This window comes from Rhincodon typus, unplaced genomic scaffold, assembly GCF_021869965.1.
Source record: "Rhincodon typus isolate 14 unplaced genomic scaffold, sRhiTyp1.1 hic_rhity00002178, whole genome shotgun sequence".
NCBI lineage: Eukaryota > Metazoa > Chordata > Chondrichthyes > Orectolobiformes > Rhincodontidae > Rhincodon > Rhincodon typus.
The window spans coordinates 209-24,674 of record NW_025967816.1 but is presented as its reverse complement, the minus strand read 5'-3'; the positions used below and the strand labels follow the sequence as shown (position 1 = coordinate 24,674).

The window sequence follows — 24,466 nt, the reverse complement described above, 5'->3', positions numbered from 1 at the left end:
GAACTCTGGGGCTCCCTAAACCTCTCCCATCTGAGACACTACTAAAAGCAGACTTCTTTGACCATGTCTTAGTCATCCAATCTATCTCCTTATGTGACGTAATAACGTAAAACACTCACATGAACCATCTTGGAATGTTTTATCGTTTTAAAAGTGCTGCATATATTAAAGTTGATATTGTCAAGTAATTAATTCAAAGAATTTATTCCATGTGCTCCAACTTTTCACACAAGTCTGTTGTGCAGCACTTTACCAAATGTCTTTTGGGAATCCGTATACAACACATCAATAACATTATCACCGTCAATTCTTCCTGTTACCTCTTTAAAACCTCCAGCCAGTTAGTTAAACATAATTTGCACTAAACAAGTTTGAAATAACTCAATGAAGGCCGATATCCTGTCACCAAGTCATCCTTTACTTACAAATACATCATACATGACATTGACCCAGCCAGCTTAGAGCCAGCTTCTAGAGTGAACAGAATCCCTGGCACTCCTGTTTATATCTGTCAGTCAGGGCTCCCTGATTGGACCAAGTTAACAGCCCCACTTAGGGAACTCACTTTTAGGGAACTCACTTTCTGCGAGATCTGCCTGGTTGACTTTGTTACAATTACTAAAATCCTTAGTGGCTTTCCTTATTGAATTTGCATTTGCTCAGATGATTATTAATTTTATCCAGAATTTGTTTCCAAAACCTCCCTCATCAGTGAGGTTAAATTTACTAATCTATACTTGCAGGACTTGCCTTTACAAGCTTTTTTTTTGTAACGTTTGCCAAAATATGCCAAAATATGTCAGTGCCAGGACACAAACCTGTTTGACTCCTAAAGTGACATTTGCTCTGTCAAAGCTGACTTTAATGCAATGAGAAATGAAGATCACATTGAGCAGCTTTAGCCAGGAGCCAATTTTCTCCAGCTGTTGAAATAGTTCATCTCTCTTCACCTGAGTGAATGCCTGAAGGCAACATATAGTGGTCTTCTTCCTTCATGACAATTCTTTTGCAGTTCCAGACTGAGAAGATCATGCCGATTGAAAACCTTCTGGTTCTGAAACCACACTTTCATTCAGGAGAGTTGCATTCAGTCAGAATCTGCAATCTGACAAAGGCAACACAGACAAATATTTTTCCTGTGATGCTTGCAATTGTTGTTGCAATCACCGCAGCTGTTTTTGTTCTTGTATATAGGCTGAGGAACTGTGCCGTCTCTCCAGCACAAGTTTCTCATCCTTGATGAGTTCAGGCAGTGTAACATCAGCTGCTAGATCTCTGCCCATACCTAATGAATTAATAGCTTTGCTAAGCTCCCCCACTGTGCATTCTTCATCCAGCTCTGCCATGACAGGCAGGCTTTCTACGCAGGTGATGATGACCTCCTCTATCATTTCTTGCAGTAGAGCTGCTTCTTTTGCTGAGGGGACTGTTGCTTTTTTGAAACTTTCATTCATGCCCGTGACTTCCCCTGTGCCAAAGGACACTGGAAAGTTCTGACTGAGTTCTAAGCGGGTAGTCACGGCCTCTCAGTCACCAAACCACATTAGGAAAAGTCAAAACCATGACCAAAACCTTGGCCAAAGAGTTTCAGAAGAGAATTTCAGAGCTAAGGGTCTGGGGAACTAAGCAGAGCCAGCGGGCCAGGGTAATTACAACCAGAAGTTAAAATAAAAAGTGGCAGAGAAATTCAGCAGATCAGGTTGCACCTAAGGTGCAGACACAAGCTGATGTTTCAGGCATGTTAGGAGGTCAGAACTTGAGGTGCACATAAGTTTTGGGGATAGAATAGAGGCTGTGAAAAGTTGCAGAAATTGAGAGGGGGAAAGCAATGGAAGGACTTCAAGATAACAATAATAAAGTTAAAACTGAGGTGTAGCCGGATGGGAATCAATATAGATTGGGAATCATGGGATGAATAGTGAATGGAACTAGGTGTCTGTTCACATATGGAGTCTCTTAGAATGCCTAACTGGCTTTAGACTGTGGGGAATCTTAATCCTATCTGCAACCATGACTTGCATTGCTAAACAGAAAATCATAATCCTTCCAGTTCTGAAACCATGCTTCAATTCAGGAGGGATGCATTCAGTCAGAAACTGCTAATTGACAAAAGCAACACAGCCAAATACTTTGTTCTTATGTTGGGTTACAATCTCAGCATTGTATATAGGCTGAGAAGAGAGGATTAGAAGGTTGAGTAATAAGGAGAGGCTGGATAGGCTGGGACTTTTCTCCCTGGAGCATCAGAGGCTGAGGGGTGACATTATAGAGGTTTATAAAATCATGAGGGGAGTTGATAAGGTGAATAGCCAAGGTCTTTTTCCAAGTGTAGGGGAATCCAAAACTCGAGGACATTGATTTAAAGTGAAAGGGGAAAATTTAAAAGGGCAACTTTATCACAGATCAGAGTGGTGCATGTATGGAATGAGCTGCCAGAGGAAGCGATAGAGCCAAAGACAATTATAACATACATAAGACCTTTGGACATATACATGAATAGGAAAGGTTTAGAGGGATATGGGCCAAACACAGGCAAATGCAACCAGTTCAGTTTAGGATACCTGGTGGGTATGGACAAGTTGGTCTGTTTTTATGTTGTATGACTCTATGATTCTGTATCTAGTGCAAAGAACAGAAAACTGGAACAACTATTGTATATGAAAATTATGAAAGAATCCACTATTTCATTCAGAATAGTACCTTCAGGAACTATCTAAGACTAACCAAAATAGTTTGGGAATTTGGGAATGGTTACTAGTGCTCAGTTTTGACAGATCATGGTTTCTTTGCATTTCTTACAAGTTTATATGACATGATATCTTTCATCAAATGCTAATTATTGCACTGAAATCAAAGAAAATCTTCCAGATTATAATTATTATTTTTATTTCTGTAAAGAATTAGCACCACAAGAATGAAATTAATAATAATTGTTAAGCATAGCACCAAAGGTAAGTTTGCAAAAAAATCTTTAAAACTGCATCAAATGCATCCAGAACAGTAATGCCAAAAAAGATTAGAGGTAACATTGCAAAATAGCAAAAGATTATGCAACAAATCTCATGTTCTGGCTCGGCATCATTTGAAAATTAGTTTTTGTTTAGACCATTTGTTGCATTTAAATGTGTCCCACTGGCCCTTATTGTGTGCTGAGAGTCTTATGTAATTTATAACCCAGGAGAAATAAAAACAGGCAGTGGTGAACTTTACAGCCCCATGCCAGTGTTGAAGGTCTGCATCTTTGTCAGTCAGTTTTGCTATCAACTAGGAAAGAGGCACCTTCTTTGGGATGGTCCTCAGTAGCCTCCCCAGCCTCTCTGATTCGTCTCTATTCTCCACCACACTGGGGTCTCCCAGCCATGCCTACCCAAATCCCCCAGGGTGTACTACAGGTTGAGGGAATGGAATCGGCCCTCCTATACAATCCACTCTTAGAATATGGGTGGCATGGTGGCACAACATCAGGGGCCTGGGTTTGATTCCAGCCTGGGTTGACTGTTTGTGTGCATGTTCTCCCCGTTTCTGCTGGGTGCTCTGGTTTCCTCCCACAGGCCAAAGATGTGCAGGTCAGTGGATTTGCCATCCTATATTGCCCTGTGGTGTCCAGGGATAAGGAGGTAGGTGGATTAGCCATGGGAAATGCAGGGTTCCTGGGATTGGATAGGGGTTTGGATCGGAAGCTTTTTGGAGGGTTGGTGCAGACTCGATGGGCTAAATGGCATCTTTCTGTATTGTCGGGATCCTATGATTCTAATATTGGGAAAATCTAACAGTTTGGGACAGGGCAACAGTCTGGGCCGATGACTTATTGTCAGAACATTTTGTTTATATCTTTCTGAACTTTTGTTCTGAATGAGACGCCTTTGACCTCTCTGTACAGAGGCTGCCTTTCCTGTTGAGCACTTCCAGTTTACTTTTTACTTCAGGGTTCCAGCATCTGCAGTATTTCGATATTGCATAGTATGATGGTATCATTGGATCACATGACAAGTCTATTAGAATTTTTGTTAAATAAGGAAAAGTACATTGTTTCAGTTAACAAGAAAGAATCCATACCATGTAGACTATATAATGCTGACAGAGATTTGACTTTTAGCTCACCGTTTGTTGTGTGTTGCATATATAGTCTGCACACTTATCTTGGATATCTTTAGATAGCAACAAGTTTAGCGTAAGCTAGACATCAGAAAGCACGAATATTGCTACGACCCCAAATGTTAAATTGCAAATGATTTAATTGTCAGTCATTTCCAAATTGTGCATCACTGTTAGAATCTTACAGTTTCAATCAAATAATCTCTTCAGAAAGCTTTTCTTCATTGGTGTCCTTTTCAGAGTGGCTGGCGATTTCTTACGCGGAGATTTAATTGGTGTTCGCTTTATCTGTTTCTTTTGAGGCGTTTGAATTCCTCTATCGATGTAATGCTCATTGCAAAAATACTTCGTGTTTTCTTGAGAAAACTGAATCAGCTGCGATTCTGCAAGATTCATGCACTGGGCATGTACCCAGTGTCCATCATCACCTCCACTAGAGCAGAAAATCATTGCAGGTTTATTTAATTCTGTGGAGTAATAAGGCTCCCAGAGGTTGACGTTCACATTACACGTGGAGCTGCATTTAATCCAATAACCTTCCTCATCAGCATTATCTCGGTTCTCTGCATTATCAGAACCCTCGCCCTCTACTTCAAAGTTAAATTCTTCTGAATCTTCAAAAGTGCTGCATTCTTCTCGATCAGTAAAGGATTCCTGACTGCAAGGAATTTGACTTTCTTCGTCTAATTGCCCAAATTTTGCTATGTAGAAGAAGTTTGCCTCGCCTGCATCTTGTTTGCTTTCTCCAGGAATGCCGATTAACACTGCATTACTTCCCATGTTGCTACCAAACCAGGTTTTGCTTGCTTTAATATCAGTGGTCCATGCTGGGGGCTCCTTTTCCAAAATCTGAATGTTGTCGTTCTCCACAGTGATGGTGTTGCAAATCATTCGCTTCGTGATCTCTGACTCGTAGCCACCCACAATTATGAATTCATCTTTTCCAGCTGGGGTCACAATTGCACTCGACACAGAGATGCCACCTTGCAGTATTGTGCACTGTACGCTTGGAGAAGTCCCTAATAAATCAACCTTCAGACAAAGCAACCTTGCAGGGCGACAATTAGTTTCAATTGAATGACCACCTAATATGTAGACTCTGTCAATTTTTGCAATGGCGATATGAAATGAAAACCCATCTTCTACTTCGGGAAGTATGTGGGATGTGCAATGGCCGGTGTTTATATCAATCAGAAAAGCTTCCGGCAAACAATCAACTACACTGTTCCAGTTTTCCGTGGTTCTTTGCCCTGGGGGCCGGAAACATCTACCCCCAAACAAGACACACAACATTTGCCCCTTGCACTGAACCACATTGATGGTGTGACCATATCTTCCTTGGGGAACGTCTCCTTGAAGATTTTTTTCAATGCAACGAAGCGATGTTCTCCTGTTGCCAGTGCTGCTGTAAACCATCATTAAATAAAGTGAATTAGTCAAGTCATTATTTGGATCTCTCCCACCATGGATGAAATATAAAGGGCTCTTAGGTTCTGAGGGATCTGAGTAATGTGTTATTGCAGGACAACGCAGAGGGGGAAGGTAGCAGGAGTCAGGTGAAAATGAAACCGCTTTCAGTTTGAAATTATGGCCTTTGAGATGAAGAAGAAAAACTCCAGTGCTGCACGATCTTTTTGGCCACCCTTTCTGACCAAAAAGGAAGACCTCCCCGTTAAAATTGAATAAAGAAAAGCCTGGGTAGATGAGTCCAGTTTTGCTACTCTCTGAAACCATTTGCAGAGACATTGTAGCGGTGAAAAGCTGACAGTATCTATGGAAGAAAAGAAACATAAAATGATGTTAGAATTAAATATTTATAACAAAATTAATTATTATGGATTCTAACCATTCGGCAGATTTTATTAAGTGCAAAAATGCCGGTTTTGGCTGCAATCTGTGTGATAAATCAACAATTAAAAAAGACTCACTTTATAGTTCAAAATTCAATTACTGTAGGGTATAAAATTATTTTATGTTATTAAATGAGGAAAATATTGTACTGCATTGATTTTTTTTTGTTTAAATAAATCAATTATTTGTCAAGCACAAAGTGTAATTACTTCCAACCGTATTACTGCAATTCAGTTTCAATAAATCTTCATTCAGCAAACTTAGTTTCTTTCCAATTCCAGTTCAGGACATGAAATCTTCAAATAACCGAATCTTTTTATCATTCCTCTATCTTAGGAACATAAGTGGGGGGAGTCCGGAGGTGGAACAGTGTATGATTAAGATTTATATTATTATTTGGGGACTTGAGTTCTAAAGTAGATGTAAATGGGTTTTTCATTTTTAGATCTGTAAGGGTTAGAAACCCATAGTTTTTGCAGTGGATCAAATAGATTTTCTAATAAATCCTAAGACATAAGCTAAATAACTAGATAAGCTAACGTTTCGGGTCCGGTGACCCTTCCTCAGAACTCAAAACTGAAATGTTAACTCTGTTTTTTCCTCCACAGATGCTGCCAGACCAGAGATTTTCCAGCAACTTTGTTTTTGTTCCTGATTTACAGCATCCGCAGTTCTTTTGGTTTTTAACTAGATAAGCTACCTGGTAAGATAATTGCTGAGGTGATTATTGAATTCAGGTTTTAGAATCTACAAAGCCAGAAGCAGGATTGTTCAGAAGAAATGCAGTCTCGGAATAGTCAAAGTCAGACTAAAGTCAGTGTGTTAACCTTATCATGTATCTTGAAGGGAAATAAAGAGAATCACATCTGGTGAATGTGCAAAATGTTGCCAAAAGGAAATGCATGTGACCTTGTCAGTTGAATGAGAAATCAGAGAGTGAAATTAGGAGTGAGACGTCACTAATGTTGAGTATCTGTAAAGGATATTTCTGGGAGAAAAAGAATGAATCTTTATTTTTGTTGTTTGTGATAAGGACTGTAAAAATTGTTAATCACACAAATATCACAGTGAATTAACGCATTGTCAGCAAAATAGCTTTGAATATGATGTAGTCATTGGAAATGGCAGCAGACCAGAGGGAAGAAACAGTTTAACACTTGGAAATGATCATACTAATCGTACTGGAGCATTGTTCTGAAATGTATAAAACAAGTTGGACTGGTGTGTGCCATTTGCAAGTATTACTAGATTTTTCTTTGGGTAATTTCACCCTTCAGGCCTGTTCCATCCTTCAATAATATCATGGCTGATCTGGTTGTGGTCTCAGGTCCACTTTTTATCTGCATCCAATACCTTTGAGTCCCTTGTCTATCAAAAGTCTATCCAAATCAGACTTGAACAAAGACCCAGCTTCCACTACATAAGATTTAGGAGCAGAAGTAGACTATTAGTACAGGTTAATTCATGTCTCTAATACCTTCTATGTTCCAAATATTTAATACGAACATACAGCTCCTACACATCGGCCTAAATATTCATTGCAGAATACATGTCATTATTGATGCAAAAAAATCAGAAGGGCCAGAAAGTACAGATTTATGGTAATTGGCAAACTTGGTGATAATGTGAGAAATCTTTGTTTATGTAGGGAGGTAATTTGGAATCCATTGCCTGAAAGAGAAATGAAAACAATTTGATCAGTAGCATTGAATAACTACAGCAGAATGAGAAAAACCTGATGAGTTTTTTGAGGATGATACAAGCAAAGTGGTTAAGGAAAACCAGATCCTCCTTTGATAAATGGCTGTTCCAAAGGATGGAGAACTCCAAGCATCACAACCCTCTTTCCAAAATTAGAGGAAGGATTAACCCGGCAGTCAGTTTATTGTCAGCAACAGAGAAGCATTTAAAAACAAAATCCACAAGTAAAATTAACAGTGTCTTAGACAAGTGAAGACCAATTAAGGGAGAGCTGGCAGAGAGTCATAAAGGAGAAATCCTGTTTGACTAATTGTACTGAGGTCTTGATGAAGTTTTGGAGACAGACTGGATGAAAAAAGTTTGTCGATGTGTATATGGATTTCCAAAAGGTGTTTGATAAAGGACAACAAAGTAGCAAAATTGAAGTCCAGTGGGGACAAACAAGGCAGTAGCATCATGGTTACAAATGCAGAGTGATGCAGTGAAAGGCTGTTTTCATATTGCTATGGAATTCCCCAGGGTTCAATACTGTGTGGGCAAATCTGGCAAAGGATCTCCAGTCTCCAGTCTCCCAACCTCGTCTACCATGGTGATTCTTTCCTGCAGCCATTTTCCACTGGCCTGTCTCCATCGGTCAATTTATAGGTCTTAATCTCTGACCGATATACCATCAATGCATCCAGGATTCTGAATGATGTGACCCGAATACAATTTATCTAACCTTTTCCACACTAACACCTGTTATGATCCTAGCTGATGGTCATATTAGACAATTCAGAAAGGAAGTCTGACTTGTGGCGGTCATTCACTGAACATAATCACACAAGATTGCCAATGTAATTTTAACATCATAATATTTTATTGCAGCAGAAAGAAAAAAGAGCAATAGATTTATTTTCAGGAGCGCTGCTAAGAGTAAAATAATCAACATATTATAGTCTGCATCATCTGATTATTCACTATTTAGTGTAATCTCTTTATAACACCTTCCTCTTGATTCCGGAACCAATATTCTGTGGCTATATTGCTTCGGGAATTCGATTCCAGGGGGACCCGCCCGCAGGCTTTGTGGGATTTGTAGTTCTCAGACCGCGCCCACCTAGACTACATGTCCCAGCATTCCCCGCACCGTCGGTGTTGCCTGGCGACAGGAGCAGACAGGTAGGACCTTTGGAGATCGCTGCAAAACTCGTTAAGATTATAACAACAAGCTGCGTTTAACAGCCGCCTGAATCCTCGTCATCAATAAATAATACACAGTACAAATGGTGGTGGGGGAAGAGTTAAAGATCATTCATCGTGAGGGGTCTGGGTCCTATGTCTTGGGGGGTGATCTCAACACTGGGGGAGGTGGGGTGGTCTGTCCACACTGCATGTCTGTTTTTGTGTCTGTCTGTCTGTGTGTGTGTGTGTTGGGGTGGGGGGGAGGTAGTTTCGATGGTCTCTCTGCTCTGGGTGGGAAGTTGGTGTGGGCTTTCTACACTGTGTGGTTGTAGGAGAGGGGGTGATCTTTCTATGCTATGGGGGGGGGTGCAATGGTGTCTCTACACTGTGTGTGTATGTGTTGGGGTGTCCACACATTGTATTTGGCTGGGTGCTGGTGTGGGGGTGGGGGTGGGGGTTTATCAGTCCACTTGTGAGTTTTAAGTGGTTGCTATCATCTAGGTACCGCTGTGGATTTTTGATTTATACTGAACAGAAGGATGCCATATGGAGAATTCTGCCAGTTGTGCCTTTTTGAAAGAGTATTCCATTCAGTTTCAGCTCTTGGCTGTTTACTGTATGATTTTATTTCTTTCAATTACTGATTTATCTCCCTTTAACCATTGAAACCATTACCTCTTTATTGTTCTGGCAGACCATCCATTTTTCTGGGTTAAATTTCATCCGACATCAATCCATTCTGTTTGCTAATCCGTCTTTATCTCCTAAAGTCATACAAATCATTCCAAAGCTAACCAGGCTTTCTATCTTAATGTCTGTAAGTTGATATTACGTTGTTAAATAACATATGGCTGTAATACATATATAGACCAGTGCAAAGTGCTCTAAAGTTCTTGACCATTAATATGATTTTAATGCCATGTACCTTAATCTTATAAACAGAACTCTCTTGTGTAATGGTTTACCAAATTGCTTTTGAGAATCCACTTGTACTGCAATTCCTGTCACTATACACTGCAATATTTCCTCAAGCACTTGATGCAATTTGTCAGCTATGACCTGCCTTTTATAGATTTCTCACTCTGTGATGATATTAAGTTGATTTGGTTTCATGGCTGGTAGAAACCTACCCCATCTACATGTGAGTTATATTGCAAAAGGAAAGAAGGATTTACATTTATCCAATTTGTACATTTACAGCATTTTACAAAGCAGTTTTGTTGTGAGCATTTCATTTTCTCTTTGAATTCTAATGCTGCTGTTTTTCAGTTTGGTTCACGTGGAGATCTTGGAAAGAAATGCTTTGCAAAAGCTTGTGAAGTGAATGTAAGTTTTTCTCCTGAATTGCAGTTCATTGAATATGGCCTGAGAGGTACTTGTTGCAAAAAGAAATGGTGTTAACCACTGTGCCACCTGGACAGCTAAGTAATCTAGTTTTTACCTTTTTGTTAGTGTTGTGAAACCATTCTGTTAAAGAATCTGGTTTGCTATAAGAAACCAACATTGTGGCACGTGTTCTTATAGTTTGTGCAATAAATCTGACAATACTGTGCTATCATTTCCAAAATTGATCTGAAAAATTGATTTTTAATATGAAATTTTGATTGAAATTCTCCAATTTTACAATAAGTATTTCTACTGAACTGTAATCAGCATATTAAATAATTGGAATTTAACCTTTTATAGTAACTAATCACTCTCAAGGTGGTCACCCTTGGCCCTGAACAGTGTCCAATTCACCTCAGATTGCCGTGCAGCTACAATACAGTAATAACATGAGTGCTGTTTGCCACTAAAATTATGCCGAAAAGATGATTTGTCTATCACAGATGGATAATGTGGTATATGCATTTCGGTTTAGCTGTGATGCCAGGTATGTAGGTGGTACATCCCAAAGACTAGTGGATCAAATCAAATAGCACGTCTCTTTGGCTGCTCACAACAAGCAAGGTAACTGGCTATCCACAGCCAGCCTGTACTTGCAAAACCCACAGCATAAGATTAGATGCGATTCTAAAATATGATACTTGCTGGATAATCCTGAATGTGCAACAGATTAGGCTGACAGCCAATTTATGATAGTTCAGTATGGCACACTTGTATGTACTGGAAACTTATTACATGGAGGCCTATTCTTTGCAGCTAGGAAAGACATGTATATGCACTGTATCTGTTTCAGCCATTTGTCGATTAATTTCTAAGAGCAGTGTCCTGACCAATCATAGTCAACCTGCATAGTTTGAAACTTAATCAAACCTATCTGTTAACTATCAATTAGCATTATTGGGTATATTATGATTGGCAACATCTCTATCAATCAGAATACACTGGCCAACCAATCAGCAATTTGCTTTTCTGCAGCATAAATGTTGGTTTTGCCATTGAATTGGCATTTTTGCAAAATGTCCTGATGAATCCAGTCCAAAAGCTTTGACAAAAGAAGCCTTTTTCAACAATAGCAAAAAAAATGCCAATTCTTAAGAGTGCATAAGAAGTAGGAGCAGAAGTAGGCCATTCAGCTCTTCAAGCCTGCTTGGCCATTTGATAAGATCTTCTATTTCAATACTACTTTCCTGCATTGTCCCATATCCTTTCTATGTAGAAATCAATTGATTTTCACCTTGAATGTACTTAACATCTGATCATCCACAGCCTTCCGGGACTGAGAATTCCAAAGATTGCTCCATGAGTGAAGAAATTCTTCCTCATTTCAGTCCTGAATGATCTGTTCCTTACTAGGGGCTGTACGCCCAAATCTAGACTCCCTAGCAAGAGAAACATCCTACCTCATCTATCTTGTCAATCTCCATAAAATGTATGTTTGAATGAGATCACCTCTGATTCCTCTAATTTCCAGAAAATAAAGTCTGAGAATATTTAATCTTTCCTCATAAGACAATGCCTCCACTTCCAGAATTAGTTTGATGAACGTTTGTTGTACTTGTTCTTTGGTATTAATTTGAAAAGCAATTGATGAGGTAGTCTACAGGATGTCTTTTTTACAAACCTACAGGGCAAAAAAGGTACTTTGGCACTTATTTTTATTAGTCGTGTCTTTACCAGATTGTCAGTCTTGGCTCAGCCAAGCTGTAATCCTAGGAATATAGGAGCAGGATCAAGCCATTCAGACATCTGAGCCTGCACAGCCTTTTAATGAGATCGCGACTGTGGTCTCATCTCTACTTTCATGTCTGACCCCATAACCCTCGTCTATCGAAAATCTATTGAACCCAGCCTGAACTAAATTCAGTGACCGAGGCTCCACTGCTTTTTAGAGAAAAGAATTCCGCAGACCATCTGAGAGAAGGAAAAAGACATTTGCCTTCTCTCCCTCTTAAAGGGGAGAGCTCTTGTTTGTGATGTCTCTCCAATTTTCCCACAATTCTTTGGAACAAAGTTGTAGGTTCGACTCTCATTCCAAAGACTTGAGCGCATAACCTAGGCTGGCACTCTGGTGTAGAACAGAGGGAATACTTTTTTGTTGGAATTGCTGTCTTTCAGATGATATTTTCAAGGGTAAAGTGAATGTGAACAATCAGTGCTGTCATTTGAAGAGGGACAGCTCATTAAAACCATAAAATGTAGAAGCAAAAGTAGGCCATCAACTCTCGTCTGCCATTCAGTGAAGTCGTGGCTAATGTCAACTCCACTTTCCTGCTTTTTCTCCATGATCTTTGATTCCCTTACTGAATAAAAATCTGCTGTGCCTCAGCCTCGAATATAGTTTATGACGCAGCCTTTACAGCCCTCCAGAGATTCACTGCCCACTGAGAGAATAAAATACTCCTCATTTTTGTCTTATAAGTTTGACCTGTTACTGTGAGATTACGGTGTTTGGCTCTAGACTATCCCACAAGGAGAAAAAAGTCGCTCCACGTCTACCCTGTCAAGTCCCCTATGAATCTTATATTTTCCCAATAAGGTCACCTCTCATTCTTCTAAACTTCAGTGAAGACCTAATCTACACAAGCTTCCCTCATAAGAAAATCTTTTCACGCATGGAATCAGACTGATGAACCTTTTCTGGACTTTCTGCATTGCCAGTATATCTTTCCTGAGATACAGTATTTTACATGTGGTCTAATTAGTTTTAGCAAGATCTTTCACTATCTTTATACTCCATCCACTTAGAAATGAAGGTCCACATTGCATTTGCCTTCCTACTAGCTGCTGAACTTGTATATTGTACACAAATGATTTGGAGGAGAATTTAGGTGGCCTAATTATTAAGTTTGTGGACGACACAAAGTTTGGGGGAGCTGCAGATAGTGAGGATTGTCAGAGAATACAGCAGGATATAAATAGGCTAGAGACTTGGTCAAAGAAGTGGCAGATGAAGCTTAATCCAGACAAATACAAAGTGATGCATTTTGGAAGATCTAACACAGGAAGGCTTGGTTCTACATAATTGTATTTTGGCTTTTAGCAAAGTTGATTTAATACAACTGCTGTAATATAATTGTACTAAATGATATTTGACAGTGGTGTTATTCCAAAACCAAGTGAACTTAAAACTTTTCTTTTGAATTTCAACAGTACTACCCACTAGTACATTTACTGTTGGTTCTGAATGTTGTGACTGAACAGACTGCAATGTAGGGACAGCGTGTAGAGAAATATCTTTATTTTTCTCCCCTTTTCTCCCCCTTGGTCACTGGTGACCAAGGCAGTTCTGGTATTGAGTAATATTTCCTTTACACCAGGGTATAAGCTAAAATTTAACATTTTTGGCATAATTTATGCTCATAGTCGTCTTTGCCCCACATTTACAACTAGTTTGGTTTTTGTGTGTAGAGTAGCCCTTGGTCATTCTAAGAATGGAAATCATTTCGAATTTTGCATCTTTTCTGAAATACAAAACTAACCAATATCTTGGAACATAAGACATTGACCAGCCATTTGGCCCTTAGGGCCTGCTCTGCCATTCAATAAGATCATGTTTGACCTGTTTGTGGTCTCCTCTCCAGAGCTTCCTTTCTGCCATGCATAATATTTGACTCTTCTCTATCAAAAAATCTATGTTACTCAACCTTGAATACATTCAATGGCACAGCCTCCACTGCTGTCTGGAAAAGAGAATTTCACATACTAACAACCCTCTGAATGAGAACATTTTTCCTCCTCTTCGTTAAAAAAGGGAGACTTTTTTTATTAAATGAAAGTAAAACAATAAATAAGCCAGGTGAACCTTCTTCACATTGTTTCTAACACAATTACAATTTTTTTTCAAATAAAGAGACCAAAATTGTACACAGTAAACCAGATGAAGTTTCATCAGCTACTTTATATAGTTGCAATAAAATTTTTAATTTTTTAATATTCCATTCCCCTTGCAATAAACAACAACATTCCATGTGCCTCCCACAAACTGCTAACTGCCCCTATCTCGTTTTTAAATTGCATTCTTCACATAATATAAACAGAATATAACTTGTGGTCTGTCCTTCCCTGATCCTCATCTTTTTTCATTGTTTTCTCCTTCTCCGAGATTGCGACAGTTTCAACCGCCCTGTGGTGCCTCACCCGTTTGAGCATTCTTCATGTATGAGGCCAGCCTTCATTGTGGATTCGCCTCACATCTATCTTCAAATTTCAAACTTGACAGGGTTCAAACAACTACAGTCACCATTTTAATGGGATTTGGATTTAAAGTCTGAGACAATTACAATTGTAAATGAGCTGGTTGATCTATTTGGAGAGTTAGCACCCAGACTCTGACCCAGCAGGTTTAAGGGTAACTAAATTACATGATGCTGTTTTATAAAGTGAACAATTTAGACAAAAATCTACCAGAAGATTAAACTTAATACAAATTTGATTCTTTGTTTAAATTTAATTATGACAATTTGGGTTTAAGAAGTGGTTGCTTGTAATTGTCTATAGTTAATGTTACATTTATCTTTTTTCCTGTCCTTTTGAGCAAAATGTATTTCAAGTTATTTTAGCTTCATACAATGAAATAACAGCTGTGAAAGTGTAGGTTTTTAATTACTGTGTTTTCTGATTCTGGCTTTTCTTTAAACAATACTTGAGTACATTAGCCAATAGCTTTTTCTATCTCTGATCCACTTTGCTTAATGCCGTACTATTCTTTGAATGCTGAAGTTGCACTTGATTAATATTAATACATCATTTTTATGTTAGTTTAGGTTGGCAACCTTCATTGTTCTTATAAATGTAGAAGCAAGGTGAGTAGAGCACAAATATAACAATCAGATTTGGTCACCTCTATGATGACATGCCAGTTTTTGCCCTATTGGATTTTCTGGACTGTGCCTATAAATAATATGGTAATTACATTAGTGTTCTAACTTTTAAACTTGTTTCTTCTCAATAAATAACATGATGGCATTAATAGGTGTATATATTTTTGTTTAACCCTAACATTGTTAGTAGATAAAATTTTTTTGACAAAGTGTATTTATGTTTTTCTAGACTAAGGAAACTTTGCAGAGACTGATGTAAAGATAATAATGGGACATCACTCAATAACTTTTGTATAGTTTAAAATCCTGTGATAAATTAGTCAATAACAAGAACCTTGTTTGAAAACAGCTGTACTACTTTTAAGTAAGGTTAAAAAAAACTATCTTTTAAAAATGATTGCTATCAGCTGCTGCATTCTTACCTCTGATCACTTTCTTTAAACAATATTACCTGTCAAGTGCAAAGGAGACTGAAGTTGCTTGTAGAATTAGAAGGTGCCGAACACTTGGCAAATATGCAGCATACAGGCAGTGTAGAAGATATTTCAGGGAGTTTACAGCTGGGTGCAGATGGTACTAAGCACAACCGTGATGAGTGTAACTGTCTGATTGCTGGAGTACAACAGATGCAACGATGACATTGGATGTTCTAAAGGTGCAAGATAACCAATATATAAATACTACACTGCAATACATCTGTAGCACCTTATCTGGATTATTACTCTAACCCTCTCAGAACTTGATCATATCCTTCAAATTAAATTCCCTTTGCTAGTTATCATACTGATTGTAATTTTTGGGAAAGCTTCATAGAATCATAGAATCCCTACAGTGTGGAAACACGCCCTTCGACCCAACAAGTCCACACCGACCCTAGGAGCATCCCACCCTGACCCATTCCCCTCTAACCCACACATCCCTGAACACTGTGGGCAATTTAGCATGGCCAATCCACCTGGCCTGCACGAGGAAACCAGAGCACCTGGAGGAAATCCACCCAGACACGGGGAGAATATGCAAACTTCACACAGACAGTTGCCGGAGGGTGGAATTGAACCCGGGTCCCTGGCGCTGTGAGGCAGCAGTGCTAACCACTGAGCCATCGTGTTGCTTCTTTTAAGTGAAGGAGCTCATCGCCTCTGGGCTTTTCAATTTGCAATTAGTTTCTTAGATGTAGGCATCTTTTAGGTTTATTATTAAAGCAAAAGCAAAATGTTAACTGACTTGGGTACATTAATGAAACCATGGGTCAGTATAGTGTACATTTTTAACTTTGTACGTTGTAACTCTAAAATGTGTTTTTTTTAAAAGACGACTAATACAGTCAAAAATGACTGTGGATATGAATTAAGTGACATTCTGGAGAAAGATACACCCATGGAATGTTACCTTTGGATACAAAGAATGTTAAACAGCATCCCCTCAAGGTGGAGAAGAGGCATCTCAAAACAGACTGGACTGTGATCTCATTTGACTACAAAGATAACAAGAGGCTGATGACCCCTACTCAACAGCAAGCCATTCCCTGCACATTATATCCCAAACTGCATTCATGTTTTGTTCTCTTCCCTTTGAAGAATACACAAGGACAGTTCAGTGCGCTGATGGGACTGAATGCTGCTGTGTGTACCAGCCTGGGTTTGAGCATTACCATACCACAGTCAAAGAACCCGCTGTCAGTCACCCCAGTGTTGTGACAAGAGAGATTCTGTCACTCTGTGTCGTGGAAGTCAGATAGCTAGCAGTCAGACAAAAGGACTTTCTCTGGCTCTGAATACTAGAATACAGTCACAGCCAATAGGAATCAGAATGATAAAATCTCAACTAATCTGCAACTAAGGACCATAAAATTGGCTTTTCAACTAACAACGTTAATTCTACTGATAACCTTCACTGCAACAGCCACAATTTACAACTAACCACTCGTCATAAACAATTCAGGGTCTGAAAGCTTCTTTTTAAACTGTATCTTTTTTGGATTTGCCTCTTCTTTCTAATCTCTGTGTATGTGTTGAGTTACTAATTCTTCTATAGTTTGGTAATTAGTCAACTCATTCTTTTGTTAACATGTAAGCCTGGAGAAATTGACTCCTTTTAGAACATAAATTCATTTGAGTCCTGGGAAATGCATCCACAAGGAAAGGGATCGTTTTAAAATTGACCCGTTGTGACCGAGAGGATGGCTGAATAACAAAGTGGAACAGAACATCCCTCCTCCCCCATGAGTTTAATGACTTGGGGTCTGGTCATTATGACTGCCAAAATGTCATTGTTCCTTGAAATTTTTGCATTTGTGATTAAGCAAACTAGTTTTGGCAGAAACTTAAACTGTAACCTAACCAGGGCAATTCCTGAATATGTGGTCATCATATATTCTGATTATTCCTGGATTGAAAACTCTCTTCTAATTTATTGTGATTTCTAGCAAAAAAAATTTTTATGAAAATATTTGCCCAATTCTGTTGTATACTGTAGAAGACAATGGTTATGTCTTTATGAAGTTTTTTTTGAATTGTAATGCAAATACATGATAATGCTTATTCAGTAGCCAGACAGAATTGACATACAGTCGACAGCTCAAGGTGGTGGTAAATAGATAGTAAATGGTGCTCAAAATAAGTTCTAGAAAATATCATACTCTTGATTATAAGGAGAGCACGTGGGTAGATGCATTGGATAGCGTCTCTGCCTCTGAGACAGATCTCCAGATTTGAGTCCCACCCAGGGATTTAACGACCAAGGAATTCTATGTGTCATAATGTGGCTGAATAAATTGAGGATCAAGCTGCAAATCCTTCTGGCACATGCCAACAGCAGGCGGTAATAGCAGGAGAAATTCCCGGTCTGCCATGTAATGGAAAGAAAGTTAAGATCTCTACCCTTACTATCCAGAGCTCCAGACTACAAAGTGCATGTTGTCACAGCAACTCAGTCTCCCTGCCTGATATGTAACATGCCGTCACCACTCTTGATTATGAATTGTATAGCATTTATTAAATGACTTTAGACACAACTTGGGGTTTCTAATGGCAACATTCCATGGCTGTTGTTCAAAGACAAATCCGGAAGATAAAGAACTTGTCGTCTTTCTTCTTAGGCAGATCCTCGAGACTGAAAATGACTTTCTTTCATTTGGATAAAAATCGACAGAACTGTGGATGCTGTAAATCAGGAACATAAACAGAAGTTGCTGGAAAGCTCAGCAGGCCTGGCAGCATCTGTGAAGAAAAATCAGAGTTAACGTTTTGGGTCTGGTGACCCCCAAGGAAGGGTCATGTAAGGTTCAGTTCTCAAGGCTTTTTCCTGTCTGTCACTGACGGTAGATTATGAGTGAAATTCATACTTCCTGAATTTGGGAACTTTTCATTCCCTTGGGCTCAGTTATTTCGTCCAATGATTATTGGTCACATGTGTGGGATGGTGTTTGGAGTAGCCCAGCACAAGGAATTGCTTCAAAATTCTTCTGGAGTGCAAGATTTTTGAGACTTGTGGATATATTGGAAAAATTAGAAAATGCTGCAGCATGTGAAAAAAATCTCCCTTAAATGTTTTCTTCGAAAGACCGCTGAGGTCTTCAAATTCTTTTCTTTTTAGAGTTTGATTTTTCAGCCACAAGTTGGGTTGAGCTTGGGCCGAAAATGCATCTAGAGCACAACATTTCATCCTTTTTGTAATGATAGATGTTTTGAGGCTGTTGTGCCAGCATAGAATTCCATAGAGCACAGTGGTCCCCATTTACTCTACTTGGAAAGTCAGTCATGAGGAGTCATCAGTTTAAAGTTGCTGTTAAGAAAGTTGGAGAGAGGTTAGAAGAAAATGTTTTATGACAGTGTTAGAACATGGAATAGTTTGCTAGAGAGTGCAGTTGTGACTTGAGCAGTTGCTTTAAAAAAAGTTGATAAATAATTGAAAGAGAGAATCATATGGAACTGTGGAGAAACAGTAAGAACAGCAAACAATTAGATTAAACTGTCTCATTCTGTTTTAAAGGAAAAAGAAATCATTTTATTGCTTACCTGTTTTCCTTTTCTGAAGATGTCTTGGAGTAATTCAGATTAGATGAGATTTAAACTTTTAAGATTGTGCTTACTTAGAAGAATGCTAAATTGGGGTGATTTGGCTGTAATCCAGTCCTTGGTGTTCAGTCCAGTTCTTTGTGAAGCATTTTCAGAGTTCCATTGTGCTGTAATAAATACACTTTTGTCACCTTGTTTTAGTGAATTATCTCAAAAAAGCTTATGAACATGAAGAAATGCACAACTTGAATATGATTATTTCGAAGTTTGGAATATGTAGTGAGTTGATCACTTCCAAAAATTAGTTTATGAACTAGAATTCTCACTATTGTAATCTTATGATTATAATAAGCGCAAAATGTCTCTTCCTGATTGTTTCATCTTCTTTATAATGAACTTTGCCAAGTGTTACATTTGTCTGTGGTTGTGACTGTATGAAGAGCTCTTCTAAGAAAGGGAATTGAACAGATGCCTATACTTCTTCAGTTCAAACCACAGAAAGAAAAGCTCTGCGTCTTGTTTAATTCATCACAGTTGAACAATTCTTTAAGATTTAGAGGTTTAGAGATTATCTTTTTATATTTAAGTATTTGGGTACCATATTTGTGGGCCAGAAAATGGCATGCTGGATCATTGGCTACAAGTTGTAGCTTGAGGTCGACTGATTATAAGTTATAATAACTATATTATAAAATTATAACTAATGTTTAGTGCTGTTAGTTCATATTCAATAAGATCATCATGTGATGAGGAGTTCTTAAAAACAGTAGTTTCTAAGAGGCTGATAGTCATGTTAAAATAACTGTTGGTAAAAGTGGAAACAGATAGGGTTGAATACTGCCACATTGGGAGGTCTTGCAGGGAAATGTGGTTTATTTTTGCAGATGAGAAATGTCTTGCAATAAAAAGCAATTTCACCGTTAACATGGGTGGCAGTGATAGAACATATGTAAATGTTATTTTACCTGAAGCCAAAACCTAGGAGCAGTGAGGAAGAAACTCACTAGACTCTGCAGGATTGTCTTGGTAAATTCATTAATATGTGGTTTCATTTTACAATGTGTCCTGAAGCCATAAATAATCTTTATTAAAGACAAATCATATTTACCAAATTTAGTAACATTTCTGAATAAATAGTGAATTTGACACAAAAACCCCAGGTGTACATAAGGCTATTTAATACGATAAGAGCCCAAGGCTTAGTGTATTAGCATGGGTGGAGGAACGAACAGTTATTCATGTAAAAAAATTACGTTTGTGTTCCTTCAACTAAATAAAGCCTTATAACAGTAAATTTTGACAAATTTGTCGACAGTTCTAATGAGCTCGACAGTAATTATTTTATATATATTTTACACACGTTTGTGCCTACATTTAACCATTCCAAAGGGCACCTGACCCCCACCAAAGGACATCTTACCTATCCAGGGTGTTGTGGAACTTGATACAAAAGATACCTTAAATCTCCAAAGGGGTACACTGGCTAATTAAAGATATCAATAAAGTTTAAACCTTCTCTTACCCAGGTCTAATCTGCACACCCTGGTTTCATGTCTCTGAGCTGCCAAGAACCAAATTAAATGGAGGCAATTGATGATTTAAATGCCTAACTGCATCCATGAGCCATGTATGTACAGATCCTGATTGGACTACATTCCCAGTCCTGCAAAAATGGGTAGCGCTGTGTTCAGGGCAAAAATCTGAGCCTTGGTTTTGGTCTTGCCCGTTGGTAGAACTTATGGTTCTGAATCAGCAGATCTTGGGATCAATATCCATCCCAGATAAAAGGCTGATACCACCATGTATTACTCAGGAAGTGCTGGATTGTTAAAGTTGATGTTTGATTGAGATATTAAACTGAAGACCCATCTACCGTTTGAACACATGTATTTCATGGCTAGCAGTTTTGAGTGTCCTATCATTTATTTATCCCTTGGGCATTATCATTAGAGGAGATTATCTGTGAAACCTAACTGTGCACAATATAGTTGTCACCTTTCCATCAATTACAATAGTAACCGCTAATTCAGAGAACTCAATTAAATGTGGAGTGCTGTGACATATCTTGTGGCTTTAAGAGGCACTGTACAAATGAAATTCCTTTTTAAATTCACACCATCATTTGTGTTGCTCTATGCTATGTAATGTTGACTGTTTGGCCTATTTACTGTGACCAAGAAACCCCAAATACTAAGTCAGAATAAAGAGCCTTCAATCTCGTGTTCGTATGTTCACAGAGCGTAACTGGTGATCGGACAATTAGATGGTACATTTTTACTGTTTTATCCTCTTTCTGCTATACGTACTTTTATATTTGAGGATGTGACAATTCTGCAGAACTATAAACAAGACAAGGAGTAAAATGAACAAGGGATATCAGCCTTGTGTGCATGTGAATGGCCTTCTACCTGTGCCATACAACTGTCTCTTTGCCACCTTCCCCAGCATCTCTATGGCCCTTTCTTCATATAGACTGAAAGGTCACAGCTTTGCCCCTTTCACAATCTGCATATTCTATCTTGCATTACTTTTGAATGCAGATGATTTTGTACATGCTCACTGATGAGAGCGTGACTGTGCTTTTAATGATAGATAAAGATGGAACATGACAGGATGTGTGCTTGGCTATGAGACTTGGCTGAGTGAAAACTGTATTATGAATGCCTTCTTAATTTAGTTTTCACGAACTGTTACTGCAGATGTTTGAACTAGGAAGAGTCGTGTGGCAGCTGAGGTCCTGTCCGCTTGTTGGAGACCTAAGAAATCGTGTGACTTTTTTTTTGAAGAAGCATAGTGAATTCTCCTAGCGTGCAGCATATTTCCACAACTGACAGCACCAAAACAGTTTAATGAGACATGCATCTAGATTGTTATCAGTGAATTTACAAATTCTTATCTTGTAGCCCATTTTGGGACGTTGTTAAATAAATCAGTCTAGAGAAAAATAGCTCTGGCACTCGATAAACAACAGGAGGAGGGACTACCGACCACCATAAATCAGTTCAATTTGCTCTCACATTCTTTCAGAATTATTTGCACAACACATTGGTACTATAAAGAAGTTGCCTGATCACTTACCTGGTAACAGTTGTTTAGGATAGTATTTGCCACTCCAGGGTGCCAGTTGTCACCTTAACAAATATATAAATCATGTAGTCGATGAAAAAGATACTGGAGGTAGTTTTTCATGGAAGGTTTTAAAAAGCTCTACAGCAGTTTGTATGGTGTTGGTGGTAGAAGTCAAAACAATTGATAACAACAATGTTTCCTGTTACAAAACCGCCAGGTTTTGCATAAACCATTCAGATTGCCTATGTAAACATTTTCTGCTGGTTCATTTGAGATTCCCTAGAGATCAGATTTGCAGAAGTTGGGGTTTTTCTCTATTACAGATTTGAACTGTTATTTTTTAAATTGCTAGACAGTATGCTTTGCGATGCAACATCCTGGTTTTGTTGTTAAAAAGCATTCAAAGTTTCAGAAACACATCAGTTTAGTATTTTATGTTCTACTTTGGCAGTTTCTCAGTTAAAATGCTAGAAATTTTTTTTTTTTAAGCAATTCAATTTCATTGTCTATATGGATAAATCACAATTATATCAGCAAATAACAAAGAATTGGGAACCTGTAATTCTCAATGTAAGTTCAATTGGAATCAATTTCAGCAATCCTGTTTAACATTTTTGGCTACTTAGCTTAATAAGTTGCATTCACGCAAACTAATACAGCAATTGCAAAAACAAACTTCAAATTAAAGAAAATGCCCAAGAAATTTGATAGCACCACAACTGTAATTCAGACATAAAGTGGGTACTTCAGCATCTAATACAGTAGATAGGGAGTGACAATGATCAGACACATGTATTGGCTGAGACAGCCCTGGCTATGATACCTGCTGGACTTTTTAAAATGTCGATTAAAGTATTCACATTACGAGTGTGAATTTGTTTTAGAGCCAATCTGTTAGATGTTTAAAAAAAGTCCGCTGTTATGGCTGAATATTTGGTATGGACCAGGTAAAACATTGAATGTAGATTGCAATCACGGTGAGAATGAAAAAGATAAAAAGTGAAAAGAAATGTGGTCAAGTGATTGGAGAAGACTGAAAAGAAATGGGGAGGGGAGTATTGCGATCAGTGAGTTTGGAGGTATCAGCAGTGAGTTAGAGATCTAGATTTTTTTCCTTGGTAATCCTAGTAATTTAATTGTTTCCTACCCCTCCAGCATTACTGTCATGTCCTATAAGTTTAAGTTACTGGGTTGAACAACGCCCTCTTTCCATTGATGGCGAAGGTATAACTTTCAGAGCCAAGCAAGGAACAGGATCTTCCTCATTTTGTTCACTGCCTTCACCAGGATCTCTAAAGTGTTAGCAGACAACCTGGGTGGCCTGTCTGGACTACTTAGAGAGTTGTTTTCAAAGGGTTAATTTGGCTCTTTCACCTATCCTTGAATGTCTGAAATAGCCAGTTTCCTGACAAAAACTTGTCACCTCCATGTATATGCAATTTTGTAGTCAGTCTTTCCTCACTCCATCATAGGGCATGCTTTTGAAGTCTGTGCAGACAGAATTCATAATGAACCATAAATTTTTATTTTATTTTGATTTAAAGTTTATTTGTTATATTTCAGTTTTTAAAATAAATTCCATGTATATGTTACTATCTTTGTTTCCCTGACTGTAAAATGATAAACAAATGATGAGCAATTGGAATGTTTAACTTCCTGGTGTGCCATCAGTGAAAATTCTTTAATGTGGTTCACTGCTTAGCCTGTTGGTTGACAGAACTGTTGCTGGACACTGGAGATCTCCTTCATTTATGACAGATCCAAATTAACTTTGAAAGACATGAAATATTCACCAGAGAGGTCGCTAGATCTTTGCAGACTACTTCCTTTGAAATTAGTGATGAGTGAGCCCTTGCACCTCACCATTGACCACATGGGCCCATTTGTTTTATTGTAGCTATCCTATGCCTGTTTTGTATTCTAGATGAAATATCTACACTAGAGATGTGAGCAGTATTGGGATCACAAATTATGGAGGACGGAGGAATAGCTTTTGATGCTTTGGAAAGATTTTGCAGCAGTCATGAGCAAACATTTGCTGAATTATTGGAATCATTTATGCACCTCAGAAAAGGTAAGCTTTGTCAGAAGGTGAGTCATGAGTAATGGATAAAGATGAGCAAAGTGTAGAGGAGTCAAGTCCACTTAATACACAAGTTGCAATTCTAGTGCAAACTATGTCCAAAGTTTTGTATGCTTTAGAAAGTGTCCCTCACCCTGGGTTTCTACTCAAATCAATTTGCATATTGCTTGCACAGATTCTGCAATGAAGTGGCATAATTAGGTGGCAAGTTAAAACGCAAGTTTAAAAAAATACGGTTTAAAAATTATTCTTTGACTTTTTCAAAAATTGAGACTTGATAA

General features: G+C 38.4%; 1 protein-coding gene and 1 long non-coding RNA gene across 2 annotated transcripts; one reads left to right on the top strand and one right to left on the bottom strand.

Annotated features, from left to right (window-relative positions):
* Positions 1 to 4,284: 4,284 nt before the first annotated feature.
* On the bottom strand, positions 4,285 to 5,844 carry rag2 (recombination activating gene 2). The gene has a single exon (XM_020529975.2). It carries the CDS (start codon positions 5,839 to 5,841, stop codon positions 4,285 to 4,287), a length of 1,557 nt encoding a protein of 518 aa, XP_020385564.2. The 5' UTR covers positions 5,842 to 5,844.
* Positions 5,845 to 8,741: 2,897 nt separating this feature from the next.
* LOC125481443 lies at positions 8,742 to 24,170 on the top strand. The gene is made up of 3 exons (XR_007261341.1): positions 8,742 to 8,808; positions 10,081 to 10,137; positions 24,027 to 24,170. It is a non-coding gene; the product is annotated as an uncharacterized LOC125481443 (long non-coding RNA).
* Positions 24,171 to 24,466: the final 296 nt, after the last annotated feature.

Coding starts and splice junctions, on each gene's coding strand:
- rag2 (XM_020529975.2), bottom strand. CDS start 5,841: ATGTCTCTGCAAATGGTTTCAGAGAGTAGCAAAACTGGACTCATCTAC.